Here is a 15,794-nt window from a genome sequence, read left to right as displayed (position 1 = left end):
AGTTGTTTTTCTTGTTTTACCGGCGAAAGAAGGCACGCTCACATTGGCAATGCAGTGCGTAATAAATTGGAGAGTTTCTTTAGCAGATGGTGGAGGAAAACGGGTGTGCTATCAATACTTACGCAGTGGGAAAGGTGGTGTGGATGTAGTGGTAAGCTTAGAAGTACGGGCTTGTTAATATTTCAAATATCGCAAATAAATTCAGCATCATTTCTGATGCGAATAAATTATAATTGGGAAATTCAGGGTTGCATGTTGTCGACTATTCGCTTTGTTCGCATATTTCTGAGAGACAACCATGGTCTTTTCAGTTAACCGGGCGCAACACTGTTGCACATGCCTCGTCTGAATAATTCCGCTGCAGGATAACCGTAGTTGCACAGGTTATCTACATTTTCGGCAAATACATGGAGGAGGTCACTTATGCAAAAAATTTACTAGGTGCAGGGGAGCATATCTGGCATTATGCAGTCTATGAATGCGCTCTCTCTATTTAGAAAAAAGCAATTTGTTATTTGGCATTTCTCACCAAGTTTGGATGCCTTCAAACGACTCTGTGTGGTTGGATTGCACTTAGCTCCATAGACGAGCACTGAACTCTAAAACAAATTGGGGCCGAAACCTCCCTACCTGAGAATCGTCACACAGAGAGTAGTGTTCTTTGTAGTTACTTATTCGTTTCAGAGCATTTACTGTTTTCACCTTTCGCTGCCATTCCTTAGGCTGTTTCTTTTCTTCCACCTATGCTCCCTCGCAACAAAGTCAATTGCACACCAACCAGCTGTGACACCTGTATTGGCTGAGAAAACCTCCCCAAGTCACACTCACAATGCCGAACCACTTGAGCGCAGCTTTTTGTATGTGCATCATCGCCTCTTACAGGACGTGTATGAATTGCCACTGGCGCACTCGTACACCAATTATAGCCATTAAAGTGCTTTCCTTTGCTCAACGCCAGCATGCGCGCTATGTATTCTATGTGCCAGTTTTGGCCTGACTGTTTCCCGAAAAGGAAGGATATATTACAATTACACACGAATAATAATAATACCATATATCTTGGCGACTTACACAAGTCAGCCAGCATTCCTGGTTTTGCAAACCCTGCATTTATTCTTGCCCTTTACAAAAACGTGAAATTCCCCCCAAAACTCTGTTCTTACTTGTGTACCTGGGACCTCTATTAGTCCTATGTGTGACAAGAATAGATAAAGGGCGCGTTATAGGTTCCCAAACCCACAGGGGTATGTGCCATTGAGCTTTTGAGCTTGGACGCTTCCTGCAATATCACCGGGATGGGCCCACAGGATTTTCGCTGTTGCCGGACGCCGAAAAAACTACGGAAGGCTAGTCGTATTAGGCTTTCGATGTATTATTTGAATTGATATTCTGTGATTTATGTGCCAAAACCAAGATATGATTATGAAGCACGCCGTAGCGAGGGGCTCCGGCACAATTTTGAGCCCCTGGATTTCTTTAGCGTGCACCCAGTCCACACTACATGGATGTGTTTCGTCCCAGTCAAAATGCAGCCGCCGCGGCCGGGATTTGATCCCGCCACGGTATTGAGAAAAGCGACTCCAAAGAATACCCCGCACGCTATGGTTATCTCCCCAGTAAACTCATTTTAAGGAATCTCGAGCTTCATAAATGAAAGATTCTACACGTAATACGTGTATACACTGGATATAATAATATAAAAATTCCACTTCGCACTATGTGGCAATCCCCTAGTTTCTGCCTCAATTTTTATGCTTATCATATGTGAAGTGTTGCGGACAACTGCCTAGAACAGTTGGCATTTCCGTATTGGTATATGGCGTTGCTAATTGAAACCCTAACGACAAGTCACTGTTCGTTTCAAAAAACGAACCAAAACAGCTGAAATGCACTTCGTTGGTAACAGATAGCACTTGTTTTTCGCTGCACAGACGAATTCCTGGACATCTAGCCGCAGAATGCTATACATTAATTGTTTATGCCGTTTGGGACTAAGCTATTCATCAGAGGTTGCCTGTCTGTTCTTTAGATGTCTACTTTAGGTCAGGAATGGCCGGTGCATTTTCAGAATTAAATAACATTCTATACAGAAAAGTAGTCACCGCAGAGTTTCCAACGAAGGGAGCGCAACCAAGACGGATGACAATTATTGTTTCGGCACAAGATACATTCTCAAGGATGTGAAGAACTTTTAGAGTGTACGCTCTACTTTTTGAAACCGCGAGATGAGGTTCTAGCTTTTTATGTCGTCATTGGCAATGTGCGCTAGTTGTGACTGTATTTTCATTTTGATGTAATTTACTAGGTTGTCAAAGGAGCTGCCCTCCAGCTGTTCAGGGAATTCGAAGCATCAAATGCTGTACTGTGGTCTTTTATTATGTGCTTCCTCATATGAAATCAAACAATTGAATTGCACCTCGTGTAGTCTGGAAGTAGCTTTATATTATTATAATGTAAATTATTTTGATATACCATGAATGGTATTAGGAATTATTCATCGTACGCACATTACCAACCATTCAACCGGACACCATTGCTCGTAGTGGCGTTCACACTAATGACATTAAGATTACTGAAGAAAGTGGGTTGAACTTAGTATTCAAACTCGATATTAAGAACTTTGGGACTTTGCGTAGCTGATCTTTGTACTTTCATTTTTTGGATTGTGTTTCTTTGCACTTTGTTTCTTTGATAAATGTCCTTTTGTGTTTCGCTATCCTGTTATGTTTGTAGCATCCGGGCGATGATTTTTAAGGGGGGAGGGGAATAGACGCGTGGAGTTGTTTATGTTATCCGGTTGAGCGCTTTTCACCGTCTAAGGAACGTTATTAATCAGCGCGGGACGTGCCTGCATGTATCTGAAGTTTCTGCATTATTATCAATTGTTCTATCCGATGTCTGTTGTCGCCAAACCTCGTGTAATCTGATTCTATGTATGCGCGACAAGACTGGTGTAGAACTTAGGAACTTCAGAAGGTTCGATGGCTCGTGTATAAATGCCGACGCGCTTGACCGGGAGATCAGATTTTCAGCAATCGCCCTCTGTGTTCTCCGCTATCGCTTTTCTTTGAGTGTAGCCTGCTTTTGAGAGCACAAGTTCACCCAATAAAACGCTAGTTTCGTGAATCAGAGTTTTGCTGCCTTCTTCACGGTCACTACTGTGCGACAGTATTGTGAACAGTAACCAGCAGGATCGGCATCTGTTTGCTTGCCTTCGCAGTAAAGATATAGGCCGGGCATACCACCACCGGACATTCGCTGTCTCGGTTTAGACACAGTGCATTTTCGCCGGCAGAAGACATATTATGACCCCCTTATCTTGTCTGCTCCGTAAGTCGCCAGGCTCCCTTTCACATCCGGGTCCATTGTAATGAAGCAGACGCGCGTCGCGTTTGTGAGTGACCTGTGCTATGATTGCAAGACAGCTCGGCCTGTTCGCATCGGCTAGGCTGCTGCTATATTAATTATCACCTTTATTTAAATGTCATTACAGACTGTTGCGTTCGTTATACTTTCTCAGTACTATGAAATTTCAGAATGCATCCGTACGACCACATAAAATTCTTGATCCAATTTTTTCCTTTGTTTTGTGCTCCTTCAATTTTTATGTTTATTCCAGTCTAGATATCCACAAAAGTGTGCTCCAGTTGTTTACTTGCATAAACTTTGCGTGAGCCCTTGAATAGCAGGAATGCTAAGGACTGAAAAGAAATGTTTGGTAATACACTATACATATTTCAACAGAATAAAATCTTCATTTATACCGACCTTCACCCACCACCAGACCGTAGCTATGGTTGGGGTTCTAAGACGCTGACATAATTAATTTTAAATTTGTTACTTACTGAAGCAATAAACACGCATGTGTTTTAATTCGGCGTGTGATTTGCAACTACGTACTCCTACGTATTCGAGCTGGTTGGCGAGTGCAGAGATGTAGGACGAAATTGGTCTCATTAGTGCGGTGAAGGTGCTCAGCATCCATTGCTTTGGGTGTAGAATTGCCGCAGATTGCACTCAACGAGGCATCATTACCTCTCACCTGTTTGGCTACACCTAAGCCGTCAACCTGCCTATCACCTGCGGATCTATGGGCCGCGCATAGATCCGATTTAAATTTAGTTGGACATTGCGAACTATGCCTGCATGTGGAGGGGTTTTTTTTTAGCTGCACCAAATTTTTAAGGATTGCCCGTGGCCCACAGCACCATTCTAACTCTTGAGCTAACTAACTCAATGAAGCGGCCACCACTTCTACGAGAAAGCGAAATGCGTACTTCGATAATTACCGTAATTACACGGATATTCGTTTTCAATTACTTTATGCCACATATTTCATTTGACGAATTGTAGCCAGTGAGTTCGTAAGCCATTATCACTTGAAACAAATCCTCATTAATAGCCGAGTTTTGTGATGATAAATGGCAATGCCCGACGACATTCACTGACGTTCTAGATCATTTTGTACTTAACTGCATGAAACAGCATTTTCATAAAAATACGTGGAACAACAGTGTATTATTACCGTATGGCTACGGCGAATGTCTCAAAATCGGTGCCACCCTTTGAATTCGTTCACAGTCGATGTAGCTTTCACACTAACTAGTTACAATTCGTAGATTTAAATATATGCCGTAAAGTTATTATTTATAATATGAATTTGCGTAAATATAATATTGGTTCAAAGAGGCAATTTGATTTTTCGTAAAAGTAATGGCCCGCTCATTAAGCAATTTAGATCAAGCGTTAAAATTTCGTAAATCTTTCAAAGGTAATCTTTAATAATTTGGTGCCGCTAAAAAAACACTCTGTATAACTTGCACGCTGGAGACGTTTAATGCCGATAGACAAACTTCCGAACAAAAAAAACAGCAAGCTTGCCAAGTGTCTTCAAGTAAAAGCGATCCGCGTGATCTTCTACACGAGAGAAGATAGACCCGCCTTAGCCATATGGGCAAAAGGTAATGGCATGTTGTTCTTTGCTGCTGCCATTAAGAATGTACCATAACATTAGTTTGTTGCCGCGGATTGTTGGAATCACAAATGAAAAAATAAACGCCATTTAAAAAGTGGTCACCTGTATTCTGGACTGCAGAATACATACAATGGCTAACGTATATATATTCTCAGTTTAATTTGTTGATTTTCGCGTAATAACGTTGCTAATAATGATCAGTTTCATGCCGCTTGTCTAGCTATCCGTGTATGTAACCCCCTCACAAAAGTGGCAGTATCGTTATTCGGAATGTCCTGCCGAGTCGAAGAAGGTAATAAAATGTAGGCCTCGACGGGAATAGAAGCAATAATTAGTCACCAAGTAGGTAAACACTAACCGAGCGGGTGTAATCAGTACCAATAAATTTGAAAGTTGACCACATTGCTCTGCAAACTGCACTATCACCGGAATCGACCAAATTGACCTTTTGGTTAAACAAGGCGTGACAACCAAAGTCATGCTGAAATACGACATCGATGTGCATGTGCGTAAAAAAATTTCATATGAATAAAAGAAATAGGGGATCTTGAAAAAAAGTAATTTCTCGCAATAGAACGAAGAAAAATATGCAAATAATGCAGAAATATCAAATTTCAGTTCACATACCATGTAACAATGAACTTGTAATATTTTTCGCTGTCCTGTGTTCTGTGTATTTTCCTGATCTTGATCTTGATGAACTTCATCGACTGCCGAGCAACAAAATCCCCTTACTTTAATGGCTACGTTTTCTTTATTGAATGTACAGTACAGATGAAATAATTTCTTTTTGCTTCGCAACTAAGCTATCAATACTTCGTGATGAGTTATTTTTGTGGCTTCGCACACTCACTTTTGTTTAGGAACAAGGAATGCGGCCATAACACAGGTAGCGAGCTGCAAATAAGTGGTCATACGGGGGCATTTGTTTATAGGCACGGCCTTACTTGCAAGCGAGGTCACAGGCTGTCTCGCAGTGGTCGTAGTGGCCGCTGTCCTTTGTTTCAGCGATACAGTCATCTGGAAAAAGACAAACAAGCAACAAAATTTATCTATTCCAGATAACAGTTTATCTGATAAGCCTATGCTGGCAGCTGCAAAATAAGCCGACGACTAAACAGGCCACCGACGGCTTTCGCAGACCATTTTCAGCCTAACAACATTTCCAGTCGAGCCATTTTTCAGCGCATGGCTTAACCTATCCGGTCATTTTCTTAGGAGTCGAGTTAAGTAAGGGAGAATTAGAGTATTAGCAGAAGAAAATAAAGGAAGGGAATGATAGAACTGGAGTCATTGTAAGTGTAGCTAACGCTACAGCATAGTTAGATGTTTTAAATAAAGCTTAGCTCGAGATCAGATAGGCAAAAAATACATAGTAACACGAGTACTTATTTACGCTTTTCTGAGGACTGCATTTGACCCTCTAACAACTTAGTTCACGCTCAGTGCAAGACACACCCGCATGATTGAAACTTACTGGAATCTTATCGATGGTTCTATCGGTTGTCTGTCATCATCGAAGCTTGTGCAATATGATTGTATGCGCGACGCGAATTGTGTAGTACTTTCTGGAAGGAATGCAGGCACCCGTGACCACTGCTGAACCTTTGATGACTCAAGTATAAAAGCCGATGCGCTTGACCCGCATATCAGATTCCGAAGATCGCCGACTGTGTTCCCCGTTGTCGTCGTGCTTTACATGTAACTTGCTTTCGTAGGCACAGGTTCGCCCAATAAAAGGTGAACGTATTTGCAGCCTTCCTGCTGTGTTCTTCGCCCATCACTACTACGCGACATCTGGTGGAGGTGCTTGTGTGTACATGTACCGGACGCCCCCAGGGGGGTGCATCTCCGCATGGCTGCCATTGGCTGTTTTCGACCAGACTCTCTTTCGACGCTAGCGCCAAGGTGCCCTTCAGTTACGGTCTAACGAATGGATGACGCAGAAGCGAAATGGCGGCGCACACAATTGTTTACGTTCTCATGGAAACAGGAATAGCAGCCGCGCGGCGCCTCCTCCCCCATGCGTATTTCTTTTCTTTTTGATTTGACCCGCTTCGCTCACTTTCACCCTTTCCGCAATGATGCGGCGCGTTTCATTTTTTTTTTATCGCGCGCGTGCTACGGCGCACCACGCGCCATCTCGCAAGCAATGCGTGCGCTAGGCAGCGCATTGGCATTGCTTGCGAGCTGGCGCGTGGTGCGCCGTGGGCTATGCGTTGGCAATCACGCAGTCTTGCCCATACTTATATTATACCAGCATGTCCCGGGGCATAAAAAAATTCCACTTCCAACACAACAGATGTTAAGTCTCGCTTTATTGACTTCGTTTTCGAAATGAGATTTTTCTTATAACGTGGGGTGATACACGCTTAAAAAATGAGCAAAAGTGAAAGGTGCATGACATATACAAGAGTACTAAGCACAAAAATGCCTCATAATGCCCCAATGCCTCATACGAGGCCTGTAAGGACATTGTCAAATAAAATAATAAATAAAAACCCGAACCCGAATGCCCAAATGCCGTTTCATGTACACACACATAAAAAAAACAAGATTTTTTATATAACGCCCTCAAGACTGAAATGTAGACGAGCTTCTGATATATGCACTAAAATATTCCACAAAATTTGACATGTACGACATAGTCGTGACAACTATAAAAAAGGAAAACTCACTGGTAATGGCAAAAACAATGACACGCAAAATACCTAAAAAATAGAATAAAATGGTAACATTGTTTGATTGAGAGCCATACCAAAAAAAAGAGCTTACTTATAAATCTGCACGAAAGTATATGAAATACGTGACATCTTCATTATTGCTGAACAAATTGAAAAAAGAACACTGCAGAAAAAATAACATTGTACTAAAAGCTGAAACACACATTATCACATTATTTTGCACTTGGCCACAACTTGAGTAACGGTGGCAAGGGGAACAGAAGGTAGTCAACTTTTGCGGCAGCACATAGAAAACATTCGCAGAAAGGCTTATTGCTCAATCAAAGCAGGTAAAATAAGCCAACAACACTACTTTTGTTTTCACCCGAATGCGATGCTTAGCAATAAAGTTACGTCACTTAATGCACTAAGTCTTACCTACTGGGCTTTTTTTTGTATAATAAACACGAACTGCAAAAATCTGCGTGTAGGACACTTGCAATGCTCATGCTTTCCAGAAGGAAAAAAGCGTGCCTACACATGAAAAAGTGCCTACACATGAAGGTTGTTCGCGCGATTTTCTCATCGGCGGTTACTGAGATAGTACACAAACAGGAACAGTAATTTTTCAGCTGTTAGTAGATTTGTAGAACGTGACACACAGAAAAAGCACTGAGGGCGCTATGGAAAGCTGGGCAAGTTACTGAAGTTCCAGAATGAGATTTGGCACAGAAAAGCACAAGTCATAGACCAGGTGACAATGAGGAGGAACATCTATTTGTCAGCTTTCTCTACCGGGAAGAGGCAAGTGTAGCACAATCTCGGCGCAACGACGTCCGGAGCCTCATGGAGCACACAGATGGACAGGGTTGTGTTCGTGTACATGCACCTTCTGATGTCCTTGAGTCTGAGCGCTCACCTGTTCTCTTTAGGCACCCGGAACTACCTTGCAGGGCTTGTTTTTTAGGTATTTGTGTACCACTACACGATGTGCGAGCGGTACGAGTCGCGAAACGGGTTAAACATCGCGGAGCACAAGCACATAGCTACCGAGGACCACGAAACTGACGAAGCTAACCACGCCGGTCAACGCACAGCAGCGCACGCCTCTCGATAATAGCAGATAATGAAACCGGAAACGTCATGCAGCGAGCTGAGCTGGCGCCGGGCCGGCAGGGCCGCACGGCGTGCGCACGGAGACACTCGAAGGTGAGGGAGTTGCGAAGGAGTAACGAGGGAGGGCGTTTCGGGAGAAGTTGGAGGGGGGGGGGGTAGGGCTCGGCCACCTGGATCGGCGCGCGTGTGCGTGACGATCTACGAGGCCATGCAAGGCAAACGGATTTTCGAGTTCTCCCAATACAAATATGGCGCCAATTACTTCTGCCAGCGACCCCTATTGCAAAACCCAGTGCACCGGATTATGGGCCCAGTGCAGCGCGCTGGATGCTGGGACGCTCGGAAGGCGCAGCGTACTGGGAGGCACTGGATATTCACGCGAAAAACAGCTCTAGCGCGTTAAATATGCGGTGCCTGGACACCGTATATATTTATTTGCATACAGAAAGCAAGAAAGAGTGTTTAGTGCAATAAAAAAATGAAAAAGAAATTGAAAAAACAAAACTGCTCCGACCAGGACTCGAACGTCCGACCAACAGATACCACTCCCGGCACTTTACCACTACGCCACGCCAGCTTTTTTTTTTCTTTATTGCCAACATGGCACAATACAGTGAAAAACACCATCATAACATCACATTAAAAATGCTAGCTTATGTCTGGCTAGCATAAGTTGGTAAAAAAACGCTTTACGGTCAGGAGTTCGTCCAGACAAACACACCAATCTGGCTTTTCTTCCTTCTGTTTGTACACATCTCGTAAATTTGCGATGCTTTCGTTGAAGTTGTCCCGGGCTGACCTCGCGTTGACGTCCGCATTACGCACTGACATTCTGGTTTTCCAAACACTGTGCATTACTAGAATCATTAGCATATCGTACGGCACACCTTCGCTTTCGACGGAAGAAATCGAATGCCATAGGGTGTAAGCGGCAGTTCCTTTTTCAGGGTTCTTTGCAAGATGTCCCATAAGCCAGCAGACGGAAACAGGTGCATAATTCGCCATGTCAAAGGCGAGAAGCAGTTTGTTTCGCAGAGCTACGCCTCGTACAGACATGGTTGATGCGCTATCACCCAGCAACTAAAGCTCACGCTTGTACCAGAAAGAAAAAGTTGCTGTCCGTATTCAGTAGCATACTTGGAAGTGCCACAACATCAATTTTCACTTGCGATTGCTATTTTATTTTCGAAAAAAAGTCCTAAATTAACCGCCGACCCGGGATGGTGTATGGGTTGTTACTGCCGACTTCGATAGCTGTTTCTCGTTCTTCACGCAAAGGATATGCAACATTTCCTTAGTTCAGTGATGCCTTTCAGTCAACACGCCTGTGTATTCATATATCTCCGTCAGAGAACGGCAGGCTAGTGCTGGGAGCCTTCGGCGATAGCACAAATACCTGTGTTTATGACGCGTCACATCTGCGGTCATCGCTTCTTGTGCTGGCACTGTAGACATGAAAAAAGTGTTTATTTACGAACACTGATGCGAAAGATGAAATGCAGAGGGATTTATCCTTGTTATATTTCGTGATTCCTGAGCATAGACTCGCCGATAGCGTGAGGACGGACTCGGCGGATACACTAGGCCTAAGCTTCGGTGGGGACCGATCTCGGCGCGGGTAGCTGGTGAAAGCTAAAATGTGTGTATTTGAGCCTCATAACTTTTCCTAGTACAATATGGAAAGTGGAAGCGCACGAATCACCTCAGCTTTGTTATTGGTGCGATAATAGCAGTCAGCGATAGGCTTCGAACTCGAGGTCCGTTCGCACGCGTCTGAACGACTTCTGCATTTCATGTCCAGTCACAGCACTGCGACAACGGCGACAACTCCCAGTCATATGTTACGTGCGAACTACTAAAAAACGCGGTGTCCTCTGCGTTTATGTGGTTTCGTTCAAGAATTTAGCTATCTGCCCAGTCAAAAGGGAAAATGAAAAAAACAACGAAAATTATCTTCAGTTTCCAATGTCCATGAATAAACAGAGCAGCTCAGGCACCTTTATTCCAAGCTGCGACACGAAATGGGGTTTTATAACCCCCAAGATATAGCCTCACTTAGAACAAGAGACTAGTATCAAGCGATGAAATTGTATAAAGCATTTAATATTCAGCAGCGCTCGTCCTTGCGTACTGGAACCAGCGCGGTACAAACACAACCAGCGCAGTTTCTAGTGCGAACCAGCAAACTGCAGCGAGAACCAGCGCCTGTTCAGCACAAACCAGTGCGCCCCAGCGTCATGGCAGTGGAACCAGCGTCTCTTTTAGTGTGACCCAGCTCTTATCCAGCGTTCTCACTGGTGTCCCAGTGAGTCCCAGCGAGTGCCAGCGTACCCAATGTGACCCAGCGCCAAAAAGCGCGCTGCTTTCACACTGGAAGACGCTGGTTTTTGCAATAGGGACACCGGGGAGTTTCCCCCCACTGACGCCCCCGCACAGGCGCGATCCAAGCGCGAAACCTTAAGACCGTACCAACTTCCCTACGTACCGTCGAGCAAGCCGCAGGCTACAAAACTAGCCTGCGGAGCATAGACTTCTGCCTGATACGACCAATAATGTCGTGGCCAAATCAACAATACTAATGGCAGCCCCATCGTCGCCCACCGAGGCGGTAACAGCTGAGGGAGCCACCGACCTTCCGTGGCTCAGCGTTTGAAGAGCCAGAAAATTAGCTGAAGACATACGACGGGGTCTCTGCATTCAGCAACTGCAACTCCAACGCCAAGCTACCCCATGCTTACTTCTGCTTGGGAGACGCCACCACGACATGGTTTGAGAATCACGAGTTCACCCTCACAACGTGAGACTTGTTCCGCCGCGCCATTTTGAAGACTTTCATGCGCATCATCCGCAAGGAGCGAGCTGAAGCGATACTGGAATCCAGTTCTCAACTCCCAAACGAGAACACTGCCATTTACACGGAAGAAATGATGCCCCTCTTCCGCCACGCCAACGCGGATGTGTCTGAGGACAAGAAAATTTCTTTCCTGATGTGCGATGTGAAACAACAGCTTTTCGCCGGGTTGATTCGCAATCCACCCAAGCCCACAGCCAAATATTTAGCGCTAGCCAACTGTGTACACGGCAATACAACCGCCAAGTGCTTTCGCCGAAAGGCGAAATTCAACGACTAGCCTCCGACGAGCTCAGAGAGACCATCAGAGCCGTCGTACGTGAAGAATTGCGCAATATGTTCCCGTTTTTATTTTTTATTTTATTGTACCATCAAGATCGAAGTATTACAGAGGGCAGTGGGTAAAAAACATACACAAGTAAATTTTTGATTTTGATTTTTGTTAAATTTGATTAGTTAATTGTATCCGGGAGTCCGGGCCGAACGAAACTTTGGGTTGCCCTTGATTACGACAAGTGCCCCGGGAAGGTGGTTCCATTCCTGAGAGGTCCTAGGAATAAATGATTCGTTACAGGTTCTGGTGCGGCGCTGAATGATTCCCACCTTATAGCTATGGTCAATGCGCGAGGAAATGTAGGTAGGAGATGATATTAGATTATCGCCCAGAAATGAATTGCGGAAATATAGTTTATGAAATAAAGCAAGGCGAAAGCTCTTACGCCAGGCTGAGAGAGGAGCAAGCAGCAAAGAGTTTTTCGTGGCAGTTACGCTTGATGTGGGGCTGTAATTGCTATGAATGAAACGTGCGGCATTGTTTTGGATTAGTTCAAGTGATTGAATAAGGTTTTCGGGGTGCGGGTCCCAGATGGCTGAAGCGTACTCCATTTTACTCCTAATAAGCATATCGTATAGGATTAATTTTAATGATGTAGGAGCAGAAGAAAAATTTCGGAGGAGATAACCTAGCATGCGATTAGCATTGTTAATTACGTTCTCGATGTGCTATGACCAGGAAAGTGACGAGGTTATGTGGACGCTTAGGTATATATAGAAGGTTACGACCTCCAGGGGAGTATCATTAAGGTAATAGCTCGGTGGAAGAATATTGCTGCGAGTTACACGCATTCATTTACATTTAGTTACGTTAAGTTGCACTAACCATACGTCACGGAGGATAACACAAAAATCTGCGAAAAGGTAAATATCAGAACAAACGTAATTGGGTAAATCGTTAATGTAAATTAAGAAAAAAAGAGGGCCTATAACTGATCCTTGGGGCACACCATAGTCTACAGGATTAGATGGGGACATATGATTTTTGACACAACATCCTGTGACTGAATAAGGAGAAAATGCTCAAGCCATGCAAACAGGAAAGGATCAAGATTAAGTTTACTAAGTTTAAAACTAAGCAATTTATGACACACTTTGTCAAAGGCCTTGACGAAATCAAAGAAAACACACTCTTCGAATGAACCATTGTCGAGAATAAGATGAAAGCTTTGAGTAAAAGAAAGAAGTTGGGTTTCACAAGACATTTTTTTCTGAAAACATATTGTGCTTTTGTAAAAAAATGAATTATTGCGTAATTACTTTGCTAAATGTGAGTACAAAATATGTTTAAGAACCTTGCAAGGAATGCTTGTGAGGGAAATGGGGCGGTAGTTGAGGGGCATATGTTTGCAACCAGACTTATGAACCACCTTCCGGACCACCTTCCCGACCTTCCAATCTGCAAGTAGCTGATGGGTATCTAAGGATTGCTGAAAAATTTTCGAAAGCAGAACAGATGAATAAACAATAGTATTTTTCAGAAATTTTGCGTTAACCAAATCAGCACAAGGACTTGATAACTTTAGACCTTTAATTACATTTTCGACCCCAAGAGGTTTAATGATAAAAAAGTCCATAGGTGGGTAATTGCAGCACTCGAGAGTTGGAAGCACAGGGTTACTACATACGACAAAGTTGTTACAGAACACAGCGTTAAGGATATGGGGAAATACATCTTCGGGTACCAGTGAACCATTGGAATCAATCAACGTGACTGAATTATTTTTGGAAAGGTTAACAACACGCCAAAACGTTTTAGGGTCATTCCCAAGCATTGTGAGCGAAGTGTGTACTTGGAATGCCGTTTTGGCAAGTGTTATAGCTTCTGTGTAAGTATTGTTCGCCTGCTTATAAGCATCCCATTACGATGCCAGTGAACGTTTATTCGCTATTCGATGCAGTCGTCTTTTTCGGTTAGAAAGCCTTTTCAACTTGGAATTGAACCAGGGTTTCTTAACACTGCAGGATATTGCACTTGATGGAATCTTTCATACGAAAGAAACTGCGAAACCACTGGCAGCTCATGGGGGACGCAGAAAAAAATAACAAACTGCATGTGACAAAGCCACAGTTAGGTTCCTGGCCCTCCGCAACTAAATCACGGCGAACAAACGTCCTATTCTTGCGTCTCAGAATAGGACACACATTTGGCAACCATCATTTTCTACTTATTGGAAATGAACCTGCAACCTGTGGTAGATGTGGTGAGAGGCTGACCATCCTCCGCGTGCTGCTGGAGTGCCGGGAAGTGGAGGGAAGGAAACATTTTCCTCCTGCATACCGTTATTACATCCCTCTTCACCCGGCTATGTTTCTTGGTAAGGAAGCGCTTTTTAACACCAAGGCAGTCCTCAGTTTCCTTAAAGGGAAGCTGAAGAGTCTGTCGAATTCAATAAGACGCACATCTACGGATGCGGGAACCTTATAAACTATGTAGGTAAAATTTGTTTTTTTTTCAATTAGGAGCGACGTAATCTTCGGTTGAAATGGCGCTGTAGCTCGGCCCCCCGTCGAGTGAGCGAGCGGAGCGGAGACCGGAAACCGCGGTGTTGTGACGTCAACTCTAGTGTTTCGTTCCTTCGCAGCGTCCGCGACCGTGCCTGACGGCGCTTGTTTCGGCATGCGTGCCATCGTAATCTGCTTCGATCGACCCTGCATTCCTTTGTTGGTGCGTCTGCGTGTATGTAGAGTGGTAGTCAACGTGCGTGGTAGTCAACGTGAGTGGTAATCAACGTGAGTGGTAATCAACGTGAGTGGTAGTCAACAGATGAAAGTCACTACACGTACTGCATGAACGAGGAAACTTTTCACGCGTTTAAACCGTCTTTGTAGATTGCCGACAGCTTTGGACAGCGCACAAATGCCGACGATCGCATCCCCGCTTACGTTCCACGAGGAGGCATGCAGGAACACAGCACTACAGTTGTTTGACCGGAAACAAGGTCACTAGATCGGCGAAAGATCGGGGAGATCCCTAGATCGCTTTGCAAAAAACATACTCACCAAAGAGCATTTCCAACACGAGATCCCAACACTTTGCTTTCGTTCACGCCGAAAGCACTGCTCGCACCAGCATCGTTTGCTTCTTCGGGAGGCCGGCTCTTCGCAATCGGCTCGTACATGTAGGGAGTAACGCCGAACTCCTCATAAAAACGCAGTCTCTCTAAATTTTCCATTACCCTCTCAGAAAAACAGCACCAAACTACCTGGCACCGCGCTTCATGTGTAGCGGCAGCGGTCGGTTACTAGAGTTGACGTCACTAGGCGCACCGACCAATCACAGGCGGAAACGAGACGCGCGAGCTGGGCGTGTCCGCTGCTGCACTTTTCGTCGAAATAAAATATATTTGCCCTTTCTTTCGCTCAATTTCGATGCGATATTCGAATTCAGAGGGTTGAAAACCATTATGTACAGATGTTCACTCATTTTTTCTGGAAAACCTTTCAGCTTCCCTTTAATGATGTTATGTTATATGTCATAACTCCAATATATTCGTTGAGCGTCCTCGTTCCAGAGGATGCCGCTGCGATAACTGTCTTGCATAGAACATGCCTCCAGGCCCATGTTTTTCAAGGGCTCTAAGGAGGCAGTTGTGCTCTAGGCAATTTTAGAATCAAATATATTTTATACATCGTATCATTCTTTTTAAATGCATCCTAATGTTGATAGTACACGCCACATGTCACAGCCGTTATCTTATTTTACATATTTTACGCATTTTAGAACGATTACCTTTAAGGCCCCTCTACAGCCACGTCACACCAACTTCATAGAGCTGATCAATACACTCATTACCACCGTCGTGGCGCTTTTTGGCCATATTTAGCCCTTATACCATTAAATATCAAACATTCA

General features: G+C 44.1%; 1 protein-coding gene across 1 annotated transcript in view; it reads right to left on the bottom strand.

The window, feature by feature from the left end:
* Positions 1-15,794, bottom strand: part of LOC135919109 (uncharacterized) — a 374,349-nt gene that overhangs the window by 95,825 nt on the left and 262,730 nt on the right. Inside the window, exon 4 of the mRNA XM_070538765.1 lies at positions 5,923-5,995. Within this exon, the coding sequence (XP_070394866.1) occupies positions 5,923-5,995 (73 nt within the window). The remainder of the gene's footprint in view (positions 1-5,922; positions 5,996-15,794) is intronic.

This window comes from Dermacentor albipictus, chromosome 1, assembly GCF_038994185.2.
Source record: "Dermacentor albipictus isolate Rhodes 1998 colony chromosome 1, USDA_Dalb.pri_finalv2, whole genome shotgun sequence".
NCBI lineage: Eukaryota > Metazoa > Arthropoda > Arachnida > Ixodida > Ixodidae > Dermacentor > Dermacentor albipictus.
This window is presented reverse-complemented; position numbering and strand designations above follow the sequence as displayed.